Here is a 20,690-nt window from a genome sequence, read left to right as displayed (position 1 = left end):
TTAAGTATCATTTAGATATTCTAGCTTAAGAACACTTGTAGTAACATTTTTTCAATGAATATGTATTTTTAAGAGTACTATTAGTACTCCTTAAGACAATCATGTTTCTTAATGTAATGCAATTAATCAAGAAATTCTCACTAATAATACAATACATACTACTCACAATATTTTAAATGTTAGATGATTTATGTGGTGGTTCTATCTCCAAGAAACTCTAGCCTATTCAATATATCATTGTGATGTTTCATAATGCTATCTGATCAAGTTTGGCAGTGAACATATGGTTATAAAATCAATTTTTCTATGCCTAGTCTTTCTCATTAACTGTCAAGGAAATTAAAAAGCATACACACATACAGGGAACTCTAGCACAGGTTCTCAGGAAATTAATCTTCATTGCTTCTTCGTTATTTCCACTTTTAAAAACTTGCCAGATACATTTTAAGATGCTTTTATATTTTGAGATTTTTTTTTTAAATAAACACCTTGTCATGACAACTAAAACTAACAGCTAGCATATCTGTTTCTGCATGCCTACTCCATGTGTGTGATTTGCTCACTGTGGGAGATGAGTCTAAAATAAGCAAACACAGTAAGCAGAAAGAAAATTTGATAATGTAAAGCATTTGCAAGACTGTGTATAAATTTCTGTAAAGGTCAAAGAGGACTGAGAACAATTACAAAATAATATCTTAAAATGAAAATAAGCTATTGGAAAACAATGGTGTGAAAGGTGCTATGTATGCCTGACTTCAGCCTACAACTACTTGATTTGGGAAGCAGAGGTAAGGCATTACCTTGCAAATGGCCAACCCAGGTTTGATTCCTAGCATCATATTTGGTCCCCAAGTACCAATGGGATGACCCTGGGCAGACCCAGGAATAAGTCCCAAGAATTCTAGGTAGGGCTTGGTTCCCAGAAAGAAAACTACAGGAACTGGGAGTAGAGGTAACAGTCAGAATTTGAATATCTGAAATTTAAACTATAGTATAAACTGAGAAAATAGTTCCTTGCATTTGCCTCCTTTATTTTTTAAAATATTTTTTAATGAATGCACCATGATTTACAAAGTTGTTTATAATGGAATTGTTTCAGGCATACAATGTTGCAACACCAATCCCATCATTAGTCACCCCGGGGGCCCTGCCATCCTCAAGCCTACCCTCCCCCCCACCCCCCCAACACCTCCGCAGGCATATAACAAATTCTTTCATCTCTTTTCCCTGATTTTCAGAGTCAGACTGTTTCACTTTCTTATGATATTGAGGAAGAGGTTCAGGAATCAATATGTGATTAATAACATTACAAATATTCCATCCCAAATCTTATCTGATTATAGACATATGTAGGTCACATTATGCCAGTTTAACAAATACACTAAAAAAAAACTCCGTGATTTAATTAAAGAAATAAGGACTTATTATCTCATGCTCTATGGTTCCTAAGGAATAATAGGAGAAAGAATGGGAAATTCCCCCCTGAGTACCAGTAGGCTGGTCCTGGTAGCTGGCACACCACTGGGCACTGCTGGGCCCCAACAATGAATCACCAAGGCCCTCCTGCAGTACATGGCCCTTCTGAAAATAAAGAACAGGGGAAATACTGCTTGCTTATCACGAGGGGGTCACAAGGATGGGATCCAAGGTTTATGGGAACTCTCATACCAGCACTTCTGCTCATATTTTGCTGGCTGAAACTCTGTGTCCACATCTAACACTACAAGGAGCCGTAAAATAAAATCCTAACCAGAAGATCTGTGAATAATCCTACTGACCACCACAAATAGAAATACAGGGAAACTAAAGTGGTCTGTCCTGGTTTATATGCTTTATCTTTCTTTGAATATCGCCCCACACCCCAACCCTCACCCACTTAGGGAATACAGGCCTGGGTGTTGGGTTTAAATTTACCAAGTTGGGAGATGGGGGTGATAGAAGACCCTGGGACAGTGGTGGGTGTGGTGTTCGAATATTGAATAGAAACTATAAGCACAGTACTGTAAATTGTGATACGTTGATGAGAATTGGAAAAGATTAATTTATTGACAGTGCTTCCACAAAACTCAAAGAAATTCCAAGCATGCCATTCATATAAAAATTGTTTTTAACCTTTTTTTTGACCTTACTCCCCTTTGATTTCTTCCTGTGATTCCTGATTGAATAATGCTGCTCTAAAACATGAACTCCAAGAGACTATCACAATTACCTATCCAGAAAAAGTAATAAATACAGAAGTTACAATCCTGACATGCTCCAAATCTACTGAAAGCATCAGCCACAAAAAAAAAAAAATGTCAGAACACTATTCATATGGTTCTAAATTTTAAATGGAAGATGATATAAAGCAAAGGGTCTTTTATGACATAAAAGTCAAAATTACCACAAGGAAATTACAGACTAATTTCATTTCTAACCAAATGAAATTTTTTGTGCAATTTCCCAATAATCCAAAATGTTAATTTAAAACTTTAAATTGTATGGTCTATTACTTTTACAAATGCATGACTCTAGGTATAAATTTATAAGGAAATAAATAAAATAAATAAAATATCCTTATCTTGTTGCATGATTCAAGATGAAACACTCAGACTGATCATAGGGATTAATTACGGATTTCCCTCCGAATCCAAAGTCATGTCTCGATAAGAAACTATGAACCAGAATTGTCATCAGTTCATACAACAATGATTTAACACATGTAGTATTTGGGTTTTGAATTATATAGCTACAGAAAGCTTAAATTATTTAGCTAAGTAATTAATCTATTTAATTAATTTATTTTTGATATAACCTCCTCCACCATACTTTAAGAATGTTTTGCCTTAATCATGGCAATCTCAGCTCTTTCCATCTCTTACAGAGAACTTAGATGAGGTTAGCTGGCTTTCTCATTAGATATCACACACCAAAAAAAAAAAAAAATGACACCAATAGCCTGTTATGCATATTGAGGTACTTTTGTTCTTCAAACTCCATTAAGTTCTTATAAACCTCAATTAAGTAAAAGAACAGCTAATTAGAACAATCTGTTTTCAACAGACTTGGAACTCTGCAAAGATGATTCCAAAACCTTATGCCTAAAACACCCTTCTCCCATGTTTACTTCAGTACTTAAGACCATACAGTAAATCCATTCTTATTTAAAGTAAATCAAACTAATCTTGATGAGATTCATCTTTACACCATGAGGTCTCTGGAAGGTTATTTGTTCTAGAAACATCCACAGTAGCTAATAAAAAATGAGAGCAGGAACTTGATTAGCTTTCACTAAGTTAACTTGGATCAAAACTTACGAGTAAAGTAGGCAAGAGGGAGAATGCAACCATTTATGACTTTAGATACTTAATTCAAATAAAATGAAATTTGAAATTCTTGATAATTTAGCAGTTGAAAAATTACCAATAATTTTATTATCAAAGGAAAATATTAATATAGACAATATGAGGTGCTAACAAATGCTTGCTGAGGAGACAAAAAGAAATCCATATGTATCATACGAGTGGTGCCTAAAAAGCATGGAAACCTATCTTAAGAACTCTTTGACCATGAAGACAATCAATATGGGCTAAAAGTATTGAAAAAATGAATTATGTTGCATTCTATAATTTTATCTCACAGACTTTATCAGAGAAGAGATCAAAATCCTATGATTTAAACTTTAAGTTTTAAAGTTGAAAAATTAAGTTCTTGAGTGTTCATTGATAGTTCTTCCTGTTGCCTTTTCTGTATACCTAAATTCTCAGAGGATATCCACATTCCCTACTAACATACAGCTATAGCAACAACTAACTGTGAAATGATAATAGAAAATTTACTAAAAATTAAAAATGTTCAGATTCACTTTTTAAACACAATTCCAAGCACTCTCATTCAACTGTTGACTAATGAACACTGTGAGTGGGAGAAAGACAGTCTGGATGCACAACCCCAGTTATTTTGGGTACAGGTAGCATGAGTTCCTGTTTTTGTGCCTAAAACTGAAACATATGGTTATGAATTATGTCTATGTGTACTTCTCAGTTAAAAGTATTTGCTCTCTCAGAATCTGGATCTATCCACTGAAAAGAAAATAACCAGATACTGTGAGCATTGTGCATGGATTTTAATACAGACAATATTCTATATTTCATTGCCTGTATCACAAAGACTTCATGTAACACTAAATACTGGAATAAAAAGTATGATTCTATACTAAATAACAGAATCAGAAAATATAGCTCAAGTTATAAAAATCATACATGTGGAAGGGTCTGAGTGTGATCCTTGGCACCCACAATTCCAGACACTGCATTATAAATAAATGAAATGAAGCAACAAAACAGTGTGATGTCCCACAATTACATTCATTTATGGGAATAAAGCAAGGCATGGCATGATAAGAATAAGAAATGAGGTAAGAGGCATATGGAATAGGATTTGGGAGGGCAGCATAATCTGTTTTGGAGATGCAAAAAACTCAAAGACAAACTGACCTTTGGGCTGGGGCTCAAGTAAAGACAGAAATGACATTTGAGCGAGAAGAGAACTGCTAGTACAGATGCTCAAAGTCAAAAGGGAATAATGACTTAGCTGCAGGCCAGGAACAATTCTGGCCCAGGTGGAAGGAGGGAAAGCTGGTATGGAAAGAAGTCGGGTCGAGAGAGGTCTACAATTCCAAAGGGAGTGTCACACTCAACCCCTTTATGGAAAAAAAAACAAAATCTGAAATAATAAACTGTAACACTGGGAAGAAAACTAGTATGGTGGCAGAATATTTTTTTGTTCTGAATTAAGGAGGTAAAAGAAAGGTTAATAAGGATGATGGGCTCCTCTGTATGACTGAAATTTAAAATGTTCTGAAAGTGTATATATTAAATAACTGCAGAATAAGCTACATTGCTATTCAAACAAACAGTCAATTTACACCTTTGTGTTTTTTTTCCGATCACATTACAATGTTATTTGGACTGCAGCAATTATGCATTATTGGCTTTTGTTGTTCACACATTTATCTTTGATTTATGATAACATCAGGAGACCCAAAGGCCAAATCTATTATAGGAACTGCATGTGACAATTACTAAATACACATATTTTATCAAACTACTTTAAATAACTGATTTCTTTAATGCAATATAATTTTAAGCAACAATGCCCCACCCTACCCAAAATGGTCAAAGGTATATACTATTTTAAATAACTAGGAGTACAACAGAATCTCTTGACTACAGTCAAATATAACTAATCTTAGACCATTTCTACTTAAATAAGGAAAGTACAAAATTCCAACAACCTGCAAAATTATTCCACTTTTCTTCAACAAAAGCACTGTTTACCTGAGAGAAACTGCATGTGGCCCATAGATCTCTCTCACTGCAGACAAATCGGCTTCAAGTTGTGGGTGCTTGTGCAGTTCCCCATCATAGTTCACCTGAACAAAGGGACAACTGAGAAATGACTTCAGGGTGGAAGCAGCAAAGGAACTGAAATAAAAACAGCCTTTTGGGCCGTTCTCTCTGAGGGTTATGCCATAAATTATTTTCAGTCACCATTTTAAAAGAGATAATTCAACCATACATTCGCTAAAGTTCTAAGGCTCACATGTGTCTTACATAACATTATGTTTAAGAAGCAAAACAAGACAATTTTGATAGGAAGAAAATGCAAGTGTTAAAAAAGGGTGAAAAAAGTGTCTGGCAGAAAATTTGAAAAACTTCCTCACTGAATGTCAAGACAGAAGAAAAGCATTTACTTTGCCTTTATTAGAATTAGGTGTATAAACACAAATCAAAACTTGAAGAATTATTTTACATTAAGTTTAAGTATTACACTGCTTTAAAAAAAAAAAAAACAATCACTGGAGAAAATATCCCATTGCTAGAAAGGTTTTCCTGGGGAAAAGAAAGGTAGATTTATTCATGTCCAGACTCTCGCCTGTCTATTACTGACTGACAACATGACTGATTCTTTATTCTGAATAAGTAAGCTGGCTTATATCCTTTTACATAATAACAGCTTTAGCTTGGATGCACCTCTAACATTTTACCTTCCCATTATTTGCCTATCCAAATTACAAGGCATATTTGATCAAGAAGCTTTCAGAAGCAAAGAAAGAGATCTTATTTTATATGTATATACTGACTGTGCTGTTTTCATGTACACGAAAGGTGTTTCTCCAACAGTTTTAAAACACAAACTTGATTGCAAGAGAAAAGAAAAACAATGAATACAAATAGAATAATGAGAGTGCACAATAACTAAGACCCATCAATTTTTATAACGGTTAATCATCTTCTACTTAGAATAAGGTATGCTTTTGTTAGAATTGTCATCAGATCAAAACATCAATTGAGCACAACATGCTTAAGAAATGTGACTCAAAGGCATTATAAATGCTGCTTATAATTAAGACTTCAATGCAAGTAAACTACTGTTTCCTGCAAAAGCAAGTTAATTTCTGATGTGTAGAAAATGAAAAGGGAGTAACTATGCAATATTCCTACTTCGTTACAAAACTCAGAACAGAGTTCTCTTAGATCACAAGTCCAAATTTCTATTAGAACCTATATGGTTGTCATAAACTTTAAGAGAGAATATTTGGAAGACCTAGTTTGTTTACCTGTCCTCCATAATAAAATTCTTCAGAGTCATTATCACCTTCAGAATCTTCTTCCACTGTACTATTTTGTCTTGATTCCTAAAATAATAGGGTAAGCAAATAGTTTTATTATTCAAACTAGCCTGCCTCCTTTTGGAAACTGGTGAGTGGCCTTAATAAGCAGACCTTATTTTCCTCACAGTATGGGCTGGAGCAATAGCACAGTGGGTAGGGCCTTGCACGCGGCTGACCTGTGTTCGATTCCTCTGCCCCTCTCGGAGAGCCAGCAAGCTCCTCTCAGTAGCTTGCCCGCATGCCAGAGCCTGGCAAGCCGGTGGTGTATACGATATGCCAAAAACAGTAACAACAAGTCTCACAATGGAGACGTTACTGGTGCCCGATAGAGCAAATCAATGAGCAATGGGATGACAGTGACAGTGACAGTTTTCCTCACACAGATTTTATATAACAAGTTTTTTTTTGTTTTGTAACAGACCCAGCGATTCTCAAGAATTACTTCTGTCAGCACTTGGGGGACCACACAGGATGCTGGCAATCAAACCTATGTCAGCTGTGGGCAAGGCAAGTGCCCTACCTGCTGTACTATCTCTCCAGTCCTTATAAAAATCTTCTCAAAAGACAGTTTTGTGGATGCATTCAATTTTGTGGACCTCTTTCTTGAAATTCTTAGTTTACTTGTCCTGATTTGTGCAACTTAATACTTGATGCAGAGTTTTTAAATGCCATGCAATCATGTAATCAATGCAGCACTGCTTTTGTTGTGAATGAAGAATGTGAAGAGCTCATACTAATTCAAGTATCTATTAAAATGTCCTCAGGATTATTTATTGCAGACTATTCTCATACTATCAACTATATACAAAGGTATGAAAGAAAAAATGTGCTTTATCCAGTAATATAAAAATCAAGTTATGAAAATAAATATGAATCCCATTATAAAGCGAGTTTTCAGTATACAGAAATTATTTGTTTTATTTCAGCCTTCAAAAGGATATTTAATTACGTATGCTTAAGTCTGAAATTTCAGTTTCTAATTAGCTGAACTACATCTGTTATGAATGTAAACAAGGAAAATTCATCTAATGTAATTTAAAGGTGGTTAACTCCTATCCCTGATGTAGTAACGTAGTTAAAAAGAAAAAAGAAATGTTCTTTAGGCACAGGAATCTATTAATTAAATATCTGCAATCAATATTAAATTTCTAGAACAAATTTCAAATTCTTCATGAAAAAAAAAAACCTTTCAGAAATGAGAATCTGGATGTTATAAAATGTGAACAGATATGGCTTTAGCTACAGCACTGCTCAATCAGTAACTCTCACTGTGGATATAAAAGAGAAAAATGATTGTTTTCACTCACAAGAAGTCCACAGGATTTTAAGAAGCAAGCAAGCCTTGGTGCCACGGCACTCATGTATTTGTTCAACATCCCACTATTTTTTTTTCTCTTTTTGTAGATTCAAGTAAGTATTTGGGTTTTTTGGTCATTGTTGTTGGGTTTTGTTTTGGTTTAGTTCTGTGTCACATCAAGCTGTGCTCGGAACTTGCTCCTTGCTCTAAGCTCAGGGATCACTCCCGGAGGGTTCAGGAGATTCTATCGGGTGCCAGGGACTGAACCCAGGCCAGACGAGTGCAAGGCAAGCACTCTACATGTTTACTCCAGCCCCTCAAATAAACATTTTAAAGGTGAGAAGAGTGGACTAGTGAATTGTTATTGTTTCAAACACTGGCTATTAATAATACTATACTCAAGACTTATAGTTCTCTAGCTATCACTCTTACACAAGAAACTGTGAGGGTCCCATCAAAACTAAAACCAAAACTATAGTCAACTAAAAGTTACAACTAGCTACATATGTGCACCTGAGTCATCTACATTATTTGGCAAAATGTTAGAAAATAAGTGAGGTGTTACGTGGTCCTTATTTAGATTTAAACCAGATGATATTTCTGGTTTAAAATATAAGGAACCCCTTTGCAGTTAAGTTTAAGCCATTACTCTTAGCACTGTAAAACTAATCTATGAGCTTAAGCTTCATCGAATGAATGTGATTTGAAGTTAAATAGCAATGATGACATTAATTATAAATACACAGTAAATTTAAAATGTTTATTTTTAAGAAAGAGTAAACATAATTTACTTACCTCTCCATTTTCCTTCTGTAATTTGGACTTTATGGATAAGCAACAATTAATGTCATTTGTCTTCCTTAATTCTGAAAGAAAGTTATAATTGAAAACTCATTTCTGTTTTTAGTCCACTATCAACTGAACAATCATAAGTACAACAACCTGGGATGATTCTCTCCTTTGAAGAGAATTGAATTATATTTTGAATTATATATGTCAAATTATATACTTTGACATTATATTATGGTGGCAAGTGATGTAATATACAAGTTCTTCTGAATTTTCAAAGATAATAAAAATTAAAGGTTAAAATGGGGCCGGAGAGATAATACAAGTGACAAGGCATTGCCTTGCTTGCTTGTGACTGACGCAGGTTTGATTCCTAGCACTACATACTGTCCCCCAACCACTGCCAGAAATGATCCCTGCATAGAGCAAGGGATAATCCCTGAGCACCTCTGGGTGTGGCCTCAGAGCCAAAAAAAAAAAAGACCAAATTAATGTGCCACTATGTAGATTCCTTATCTTTTCAATAAATGCTTTATGAAATTTACACTGCCTTGAGTATGCTTTTTAAATATTCATTTCATCTGGCAGTGTGACTATACATAAAGATAATTTCACAGTGGCAAAAAATCAACAATACATTTAATCAGGGATTTTTTTGAATTCTGTAAATATATTTATTTTAAAAAAAACTGTAAAAACAAACTATGCACTTTAAAGACAACTTAAATGGAGAACCACGTTACAGATGTTAAAGATACCTGCTAAAAGATACCTGCTATATAGAAAAATATATGCATACAGCTATCTACAATCAGGAAAAGAATAAAATAAAACAAATTTTGAAATTCTGTTACCTGTTGCTATTCGATGAAAAATAATTGGAATTGGCTCTGTAGTAACTAATACATCTTCATCATTTTCTGAACTTGACACATATGTGTTATCTTCAAAGAAATATGAACAGTTAAAAGTACAGTTATGGAAAAGACACTTTTTAAAAAAGTATAGTGATATGGTTTCCAAGAACAAAACACACTACTGTTATGAATGATCTCTAGAAAAAACAAAGGAAACTATAGGTTTATCTGTGAATCAATAGTAAAGGGTGTCTTTTATTGAAGTCACATATTTGTTTTATTTATTACTTATGCTTGGGGGACCAGGAAGCACCAGAGATGTTCAAAGAAAATAGAGATTGCAGATAGAGAAAATGTCACTGATATCCCAAGTGACAAGAAAATACTTGGATGTCACTGGTTGCTCAACTAACTGAACACGCTCCCTCCAAAACACTACCTGATACAGGAAGCCAAGTTTGTGTAATATAAAATAGTTTCAGATCATTAAAGAATCTGCGCTGAGTATATTTTTTGGCAATTCTTATCTTCCACATTATTACATTTTCCATTAAAATAGTTATCTTTATAAATCATACCTTCCACATTATCATATTTTTCATTAAAATAACGTTTCGCTAACTTTCCGTGAATTAACTGCACCTAAATATCATACAAATTAATGCACTGCATTAAAAGCATCCTTCCTCACTCTGGCCCGCTCCAAAAACAAGAAAATGGAAAATGTCAAAGAAAATACTGCTTGGGGACTGGGCTATATGTCTACCCTTTCTCAAGACCGACAGCTTCCAGTTCAACCGTGAACAGAAAGACAAAGGCCTCTGTCCGCTCTGCTCGGGAGCAGGAAGTCCAGGGACCCAGAGGACACAGAGCAAGGGGCAGAGACTCAGAGTTCTGTGCCTGCTGCTGCCACAGCGCCCCAAAGGCCCGTCAGGGCCAGCGCACAAGGTTTCTCTTTCGGGTTCCACTACACTCTGGCTCCTGCGGCCAGGCAGGTAGGGAGAAGGGCAGGCGTCCTTTCCCAGGCCGGAGGGCTCGCCTTCCCGTTGCTAAAGGTTCTGCTTTTAGCTGGTTTGGGGTTGTTCTCTTTTTCTCCAGGAAGACTCAGACTTGGGCGTTGTGAGTCCTGATCATGCAGAGACATTAACCACGGATAATGCCGAGTTTGGTTTTGTTAAAGGAGGCAGTTCAACCTTCTACATCTTCTGGGCTCCCACCAGCTGCATCCTGCTGGAAGGGGGTCTTCATCCCTGCACAGAGGCTCTGAGAGAGCAGGCAGCACCCCACTCATCTTTCAGCTCTGACCTGTGGGCTCTGCCCAGCAGGGTTCCCTCAGGGAGGGCCACCACACCTGGCCTCTGTGGCTCTCCTTCCTCACCCAGCCTGACAGCAGACACTAGACGTGATTCCATCAATTCAGTGTCTTCCTTAGTCACTTTTGTCTTGGGGAAAAACTAGTATTCTTCAAAAATGTAGGATATTTTTCCTTGATATCCCTGAGAGCCATTAAACACTTCCCCAGTCGATTAATAATTGCCCAATGCTAACCAGAACTGAATGTTAAAAGTAGGTAAAAATACATTCTTTATAACCTTTCAGTTACAATATTGCAAAACCACAATGCCCAAGAGGGGGGAGGGAGGACAAACAGAGACAGAGAGACAGAGAGACAGAGAGAGAAGAAAAGTGCCTGCCAGAGAGGCAGGCTGGGGGGTTGTTGGGGGTGATGAGAGGGAACCTGGGGAGACTGGTGCGAGGAAATGTACACTGGTGGAGGGATGAGTGTTGGAATACTGCATGACTGAAATCTAATCATGAACAGCTAAGGGTCTTACAGTGTCACTGTCACTGTCATCCCATTGTTCATCAATTTGCTCAAGCGGGCACCAGTAATGTCTCCATTGTAAGACTTGTTGTTACTGTTTTAGTGATTCAATTAAAGTAAATAAAAATAATTGTCCTATACTGTAGGATAACACCGGTTTGTTGTTTCAGCCTTGCCACAGGGAGCTTTGGTTTATTGGGTTACTCCCATTACAGTGCTCCCATTCCTCTGTTTATTTGCAACCTCTTTCTTTGTACTCTGTTAACTTGTAAATACTGTTTTTCTCTTCTCCTTAAGTCTTCTGCATAGTTAATTCAGAGCAAAGTCCTTTCTGTAAGGACACAGGAAGATAGTTAATGCTATGCTTTTGTAACTTGGGAGTTAAATGACTCTGAATGATATTTACCTCCTGGACATTTGTTGTCTTGACCTAAGTCTCAGTTGTCTTTACTTTCTAATCCCCAAAAGCAGGGTCCCGATGAAAAACTGAATGGACCCAGGGCAAGCTGTGAGCTATGTGCTACCCTGGCATAGAAATGAGCCTGGCCAAAGTGCCATAATACTTAACTATAAGTTAAGAGCATAGTCATGGACTAGTTCTGTCATGATCCAAAAAGCAATAACTAGATTAGACACTGCTAGGGTTGGGATGATTAATCCAGCTTGAGCACTGTAGTCTGAGTCGATGGCGAGATGTCCCCAGGAGAGCCACCCTACAAGCTCAATGTATCTCTTACTGTGTCCATGCAAAGTAACTAATATTAAGATGTTAACTAAGATGTTAATTAAGTTATTGGACTAAGGAGAACAGAAACACCCCCCTTGAGCAGAAGAAGGGCTTTTGATATGTTGATGTTGCTGCCAGATGGGGTGATGGCTACCCCAATGCTGAGGAGTTGGGAAGAGATGAGAGAGAGACCAGGGCAGCAAGATGGAATGTGGAGAGACTAGCAAGGGGGACAGAGGGAGAAGAATGTAGGGGAAGAATGCAGGAGCAGGCACATGGAGAGACAAGAGACGCGGCTGTGAGAGGGAACGCAGGGAGATGAGCAGGAGAGAGAGGAGGAAACAGGAATGAGGGGCAGTGTGAGACTAGAAAGAGAGGCTTAGAGAGATTGGAACAGGCAAGAGGGGAGAATGGAATATATGGCCCAACTGATCATCAATCAACCAGCTTGTCCCTCGTTTCCTCCTTCATCCGCCCATGGCCTGGGCCGCCCTGTGCGGGAAGCCACCCAAGTCCACTGAACCCAGGCGGCGAGAGGGAGAGCCGTCAGGGATCTCCTAGCGGAGCCGAGAATATATGCACAGCAATTATTTTTAAATTAAAAAAAAAGAAAAGCACAAAGTATTTGCCATAATAGTAGAACACCATGTCAATTTCTGCTAAGAGAAATTAGACGATCTTAAGTTTTCATAATATTGTGTCAGTACAGTGAGAACATGGTTTTAAATTGATAGATAACTAAGTCATTACTCTATGTCCAAAGAAACATCTGTACTTTTTTAGATCTTGAGTAACAACTGAATGACAGTGATATATTCACAGCATAGCTGCAAATGACTTTCAAAAGACAAAAGTCTTTATGAGCTATCAGTGATGGTATATGTTGAGGAAGAAAATATACTTTAAACAAAATAGCTTTGCCATATTTCATTATTTTGATTGTAAATTTTGCCTTATTTAGTTTTTCTTTGCTTTTTAGAATATTTTGTTTAAGAGACTAGAAAGAAGGGGGAAAAGACAGGATGTCCCCCTGGTATGTCTCCTGAAAAGGAGTTCCCTTACTTCATTCTGAAGTAGCATCACGGGTGGTGTAATATTAGTACTCATCAAGTGCAACAACATATTCAGAAACTAAAGTTGTATATATTTAATTTAATCACACATCACTACTTCAGTTAGACTCTAACCACTTATCTGGAATCTCTATTGACAGTTTTCATTTTTTCATCAAAAAGTCCTCCATAAAAGCTAGTATTTTCTTAAAACTCATTTAGAGGCTTAGTGATTCAAAGGTATTTGTTACTAAATCAACTTAAATAGGTAGTCCCCAAGCAAACTGATCTCTTAAAACAGAATGTTGGCAGAGATGTGGTGAAAAAATGAACTTTCATCCTCTAATCATGGCAATGTTGTTTGGTGCAATCCCTATGGAAAACTGTATAGAGGTTTCTCAGAGAATTAAAAACAGTTACCATACGACCCAGCAGTTCTACTTCTTGGTATCTACCAACCAAGACACAAAAACACTCATTTAACTGGACATGTGCACAAAACTATTCACTGGCACACACAGCACAATAGCTAGGATATGGAATAAACCTAGGTGCCAAACAAAAGGTGAAAGGACAATGAAAGTATGCTATATACATGCAATGGAATACTCCACAGCTCCAAGTAATGATGAAACCATGCATTTTGCTACAATTTGGTTGAAACTGCAGGATATCATGTTAAGTGAAGTGAGTCAGAAGAACAAATGCCAGATGATCTTACTTATCTGCAGTATATAGAATAACAGGATAAAGGGAATGCATGGTCTCAAAGTACGGATGTCCAGAATACCCTTGACCCCTGAGAACAGAAAGAAAGATAGGGAAGGAAAGAATCTGTGGGGCGGGAAGGTAATAAGAAGAGAGGGATGGGAGTTAGCAGGGATGAGGTTCAGAACCTCATGCCGGGCCTCAAGCATCTTCTCTATGTTGATAATATAGAAATGAGGCTTATGTATGTACATAAACTACAGCATCAACAATACTGTAAGTACAAAATCCAAGCTACAATACTCAAATATTAAAATGTGCCTGATAAGGAAGCAGACTGGTGGGTGCCTGGGGGGAGGGATGTTGACTCTGGTGATGGTGGTGGTGTCGGGATATTATATGCCTGAAGCTCAGCTCAGATTAACTATGTAAATCACAGTGTCATGATATCAGATAAAATGAATTTTTAAAAGCAGGCCTATGAGGGAAGGAGTATTAAAAAGGATTAGTAAAACATCAGATCTAATAGCTGACTACCGACTTGGAGGAATGAGCCAGAGAAATACAGAAAGTTGACCAACTGCCATGCAATATCCCAGTGTCAGGCATAATAAGGATTTCATGAAACCATGAAGAGGTGAGTAAACTATGCTTCAGAAAACAAGGTCATCATTAAGTCAATTTCAAGATCAAATAACATATATAGTGTTAGAAAAAGGCAGGGAGCTTAACTATATAATTTGATGAATATATAATTTGATGAATATAGGTTTGCAAAATTAAAATAAGACACTGTTGGGCCAGAGCTACAGCACAGATTAAGGCATGTGTCTTGCATGCAGCTGACCCAAGTTCCATCCCCATATCCCAGCTAGTCCCCTGAATACTGCCAGGAGTAATTCCTCAGTGCAGAACTAGAAGGAACCCCTGAGCATCATTGGGTGTGGCCCAAAAACAAAACAAACAAAAAACCAGGATTATGCATTCACATTTAGAATTTTCTAAGAAACTGTCTATACATTTGTTATTTTTATAAGTATTCGGAAATTAGAATATTTTAATTTCTTGAGTGTCGTTCATTTAATGTAACCAAACATAAAAGGTTTCACAGCAATATCAATTAACTTTTCTTTATGATAGAATAGGCCAAATCACACAGAAGCCAAGAATAGAAATGATGGGAAAATTGATCTCATCCAATCTAGAGCCTACAACCAGATAGCACCCTACTGCTTTTAAGTAAAATCACAGTCTACTCAGGTGAAAAAAATTTGCTCGCTAAAGATCGTCTCAGCTCTATAATCGAGTCTATGTTTTTCCTTTTCCACAGTTGCTTAAATAATTACTTCTAAATCATCACCAAGCTATTCTGACATTTGTAATAAGAACATCATTCTTGTCTAGAGTTGGGAAAGTAGGACATACAAAGGGTAATGAATGCAGTTAAGGTAACAGAATGAGTCAGTGGCATAATAGAACGGTTTCAAAATCAGATTCCTTCACTGGTCTGCTCTCCCTTGACTCGAGGCTTCCTTTTCTCATTAAACCTGCGGGGACAGTTATGTTCTTCAACATAATTGTTTGAAGAAGACCTGCAGTGTTTAATTAAAGGCAGTTAACAATATGAATGTTTTTTCTCTTCTCCCCTATCAGACTATGCAAGCATTTCCGGAACTTCCATGAATAACTGGGGAGAGATGAGTAGAGAACTATGGGAAAGCATCTCCAAATATTGATTTTATTGCATTTCAAATGCAACTGAATTTAATTCAAATCACTCTATTTCTTCATGACGGTGTAATATAGTTATGAGAAATAATCATAAATACTAATTATGTTGGTTTCCTTATATCCTGATTATATATTATGAACGGTACCCCCCAAGCAAGTATTATCCCTATTTTAAAGATGAGAAGGGCTGGAGCGATAGCACAGCGGGTAGGGTGTTTGCCTTGCACGCAGCCAACCCAGGTTTGAATTTCAGTATCCCATATGGTCCCCTGAGCACTTCCAGGGGTAATTCCTGAGTGCAGAGCCAGGAATAACCCCTGTGCATCGCCAGGTGTGACCCAAAAAACAAAAAATAAAGATGAGAAAGAAATTAAGTATTTGGTAAAGTTATTCAAACATTTAAAGTAATAACATAGGCACTAAATGGTGAAATATATACAAAATAAATGCTTTACTTTTTTTTTCTAAAATCAAAAACTGGTACTCCATAATCATAAAAACATACAAATTACTGGGATGGGAGAAATCCCAACCACCATTAAACTACCTAACTGGATGGAAAAAGTAATGAAAATTCAACTGTTCTTTTAGAGCAGAGTCAATTATTCATGACTGCAAATAGACACACTTGATGGCTTAATCCCTCACTTTAGAATTTTTTGAAACTGTCTACCAAATGAAATCCTTAAAATTAAAGTAAAACAAAATGTAACAGATCGCTCTATTTATTCACTTTATATTTTGTACTTGGTTGTATTTGTTATATGAACACCTAAAATTCAAAAGATATTCCTTAAAATTTTATTAAGCAACCTGAAATCAGAAGTAGACATACATGATCTAACATATTAGCATTGTGAAATGACAAAATCTTTTCCTAGAAAAATAAAGTGACACAATCCTAAATTTAAAAGTCTATGTTACTACACTTCTAGAGGATGCAGAAAATCCTGTATTTTCAAACAATGAAAAGTTAACCATTGACCCATTAATCAAGGAAAGAGTAGGAAGGAGGACTTTCCTGAGATATTAATAAGAAAATTATAAAAATCAGAACTGATAAAACCATAAAAGCACAGCATGTTTTCAAATAAGTTTTTACAGAGAAACATTTTAGAAAACATTTCAAGGGAAGGAAATAAGAGAAATACTCATAAAACAGAAATTTACATGAAGAAATGACTGAGAATTAGACACTGCCCGCTCAAGCAAATCTATGAATGAGACGACAGTGCCTCAGAGATACTATATTTTAAAAATATATCAGTATATATTTACAAATTTACCTAGTAGTAAACTTTCATGAAGAACCCATAGTAAAGTTACTAAAAGTGATAATAATAGAAAAGAGCAGTAATTAGGCAGAAAAATATGAAAACTCATACAGGACCAAACTAAAATGAGTATCAGTTTCAGAAAGATTTGCTTACAAATTCTTTCAGATATCAAAAGGTTTATTACTTCACCAATTTTACACATTTAATAACAGAGTATATAACATAACACATATACCCTGATTAATTCTCACAGACCAACAACAGAGATCGATTAATACAACTTATCAACTTGTTCAAAAGAGAAAGCACGTTTGGCCGACACCTTAAGAAATGCCAGAGCTAAGTCTGTTAAAGTTATATTACAAAAAGAAGAAACTTAGAAAATGAGGAAAGGAATTACACTCCCTTTTCAGGAAGCAACTGGAAGCCAATCTTTGAATTTTGACAAAAGGAACCAAGTTTTCATGTTGATTTTTAAAGATGATTCTAGAAGTTGTATCCGGGCAGTGGGAGAAAATAAACAGGCAGGGATAGTAAAAAGGAAGAGCAAAGTAGTCATTTTTATACAATACAGTTTATGAAACCAAGCCAATGAACTAAAGTCACAGTAAAAATTAAAAAAAAAACAGATTTAAATTTATTAATAGGGGGCAGGATAGAGGGTTTGATCCTGGATGTCATGTACGCCCCCAACCATCACCAGGTTTGGCCCTGGACGACCCCAGCACTGCCAAGGGACCCAGATATCCCCAGCACTGCTGTCTTCTGCAGCATCGCATCCTCAGACCCTTGCACTAATCTGACAGACAGCTTGGCACTGCCCGTGGAGTCTCCTGAACACTATTTGGGATGCCCACCCCCGCCCCAATAAAAATAAATAAAATAACTTTTCATCAAAATATATGTTTGTGAGAAATATTATTCAACCTCTCTTGGCACATTACTTTAAACATAATATGTCACAAGCGTCCTTGTTCTATCTCCACAGAGTCACGTTTAGAACCTATTCATATCTATGAAAATACAGTTCAAAATTTTGTTGAGAAAGCTCTAATCTCCCTCTCTTATTTTTGTGCTGTATTTACATACCTTTTTACTTGAGAAGTGAAATTACATTAGAAATGGAATGTAATTCAACAAACTTAGCATTTCAACCTTAAATTGAATCCAAGTTTTTAAAAGCTCAATTTTAAAATTTCCACTTTTGTTTATTTCATCTTCAAGTGCATTTCCCTTACTGGGGTAAAAAAAAAATAATCCACAAGGGGGAGCTATATATGTGTTTCACTTGGGTTACTAAAGGCATTGTCTACCCGTTTCCCTCCAGTGATGCAGAATCTCTATCTTCAAGTTGGGTTTTGATTTGTGACATTATTTCTCTCTCCTAGCTTAAGTTCCTGAGTCTCTGTGGCTTACCTCTCAAAGAGCTACCTCGGATAAGAAGCACAACAAGTAGAAGATTTACAGTAAATAGTGAAACTTGTATTTTCCAAGCAAACAAACACTTGACATCAAAAACATGCTAAATTATACAAAGGCCGACTGCAAAACTATTCCTAAAAAAGTACTTGTAAATATTTCATGTCCTGCTTCTTCTAGCAATATCTTTCTAACATAATTTTTTACTGCTATTTAAAAATGGGAATATCTTTAATGATGAGTTATTCCCCGAAATCAGATCAATATACTCTACTAGCTGACTTTTAAAAACAAAAACAAAATTTTTAGACTTTATTCCCCAAAGGATACCTAGTATCTTAGAGTGCAGATAAAGACCCAAATAATTATAACAAAAGGGAAGAGTTGTGAAATTATGACACTTGTCCATTCCTGACTTTGTTATTTGCTAATGAAGTTTTTGAAGTTATTAATATGCCTTATTTATTTATAATAAATATATATGCCTTTCAGAGAGCCTGGCAAACTACTGAGAGTATCCTGCCTGCAGGGCAGAGCCTGGCAAGCTCCCCATGGCATATTCAATGTGCCAAAAATAGTAACAATAACAGGTTTCATTCCTCTGACTCTGAAAGAGCCTCCAATCATCAGGAAAGATGAGTAAAGAGAGGCTGCTAAAATCTCAGGGCTGGGACAAATGGAGACATTACTGGTGCCCACTTGAGTAAATCGATAAACAATGGGATGACAGTGATATAGTGATACAGTTAACTATATATGGCTACTATGTCTGGGGACATGAAACATAATCTGGTATAATTCACTATATATTTTTAAATACAGAGCATTCAAGCAAAAGAAGGGTAATTTCCGAAATAATTTCATGTGTAACCTTTAAACTTATGAAAAAGGAAAAAAGAATAGGTAGATAATATATACTATCATAGAAAATTAGTTAAATGCTAAAGACATGTTTTGTAATCTCAGACAATAAGCTATTTATTCTTAATACTCAAAATATATAAATTTTCATTAATCTAGTTCTTTTCATACAGAAAAATATGATCCCAAATAAGTAAAAAGTGCTAAATTTGGATATTAATCTAAATTATGACTCCAGATCACATTATGACTCAGATCTTAACAGTAGTTTTGTGTTGTTCTGATTTTACTAAGAAGGACTGTTGGAATAAGAAAAGTGTGTGTATGAAAGAAACAGATATTGTCGCTTAAAATGTGTTTTTCTTTGTCAAAGAATATAAGTAATGGAATCTTTTTCTCAGAGTGAAAAGTTATATTTGATCTCTTATTCAAAATAAAATCATAGAGTCACTACTGATGAGAAAAATAGGAAGACAAATATCTTGCTTTTATGTCTTCAAATTAATGTGACAAATGGGGCATCTTGTGCTCTGATGCCGATGGGACTACCAGAGTCTAGAAATAAGTTTGAGAAGAGGGAGACAGCTCAAAGGGCTGGAGCATGGTTTTGCACGTAGGAAGCCTGGGTCCAAGCAAGGCACCTCATGATCCCCCAAGCACTGCTGTGAGAGCACCCAGGAGAGCACAGAGCTAGGAGTAGCCCTCAAGCACTTCAGAATGTGAAAAGGGAGGGGAGTAAAGGAGAGGAAGAGGAAGAAGAAAGAGAAGTGAGGCAGAGAGGAAGAGGGAAATAAAGAGAGATTGAGGAGAGCAAAGGAATAGGGAACGGAGAGAGCAGGGAGAAAAAGTGAAGGAGCGGAGGGGAAAGAAGGAAAAGATAAGGAAAAAGGAATGAAAAGAAAGGAAAACAAAGAAGGAAATGAAGTCAGAAAATAAAATTGACTGTGGTTCGGAAGAAAGATTCGCACATTCTGATTTCTGTGAACAAGTGTGGAGTTAGTACTACATTTCAGGGCGCATGGTGAGGTCGGCTGTACATATATATACAACATGCCTAGCGCAGACCAGAGGTACAACCCACAGACTTTGGGCTACGGAGCTCAAATACCACTTCCTTCTATTCTGATTAACAGTTTCACCAAATGAGAGTATGACGGTAATCATTTCATCCACTATTGTGAGAATTTCTTAATTGTAAATATATTTAGAAAAGAAAGTTAAGTATTTATTTTTAACACTCCAAAAAGCAAAATGAAGTCAAAGGACCAACAAATAATGTGGTTTAGAGACTATTTATTTGCTTTAACTGTAATGATATTATCTCTAGGCTGAAGCTATCACAGATACTTATGGAAACGCCTTTCAGTGAGAAACTTATTGAAGTTCTCTCAGTGTACCTTACCAATAACCAAAAGAACTCTGTCTATAGCTTTGGGTGTTCTGATCCTAACACACAAATCTACAGACATGCCTGTAAATGTTTTACAACTCT

At 36.3% G+C, this 20,690-nt stretch overlaps 1 protein-coding gene across 3 annotated transcripts in view; it reads right to left on the bottom strand.

The window, feature by feature from the left end:
- The window catches only part of PARP8 (poly(ADP-ribose) polymerase family member 8), a 173,112-nt gene that overhangs the window by 65,731 nt on the left and 86,691 nt on the right, over positions 1-20,690 (bottom strand). For all 3 annotated transcript variants that reach the window (XM_055136503.1, XM_055136510.1, XM_055136494.1), the window contains exons 5-8: positions 9,596-9,685; positions 8,748-8,818; positions 6,602-6,679; positions 5,319-5,413 (exon numbers count right to left, since the gene is read on the bottom strand). In XM_055136503.1, coding sequence (XP_054992478.1) covers positions 5,319-5,413; positions 6,602-6,679; positions 8,748-8,818; positions 9,596-9,685 — 334 coding nt within the window. The remainder of the gene's footprint in view (positions 1-5,318; positions 5,414-6,601; positions 6,680-8,747; positions 8,819-9,595; positions 9,686-20,690) is intronic.

The sequence above is a fragment of the Sorex araneus genome, chromosome 1 (genome assembly GCF_027595985.1).
Source record: "Sorex araneus isolate mSorAra2 chromosome 1, mSorAra2.pri, whole genome shotgun sequence".
NCBI lineage: Eukaryota > Metazoa > Chordata > Mammalia > Eulipotyphla > Soricidae > Sorex > Sorex araneus.
The sequence above is the reverse complement of the archived record's forward strand: the minus strand, read 5'-3'. Positions and strand labels throughout refer to the sequence as shown.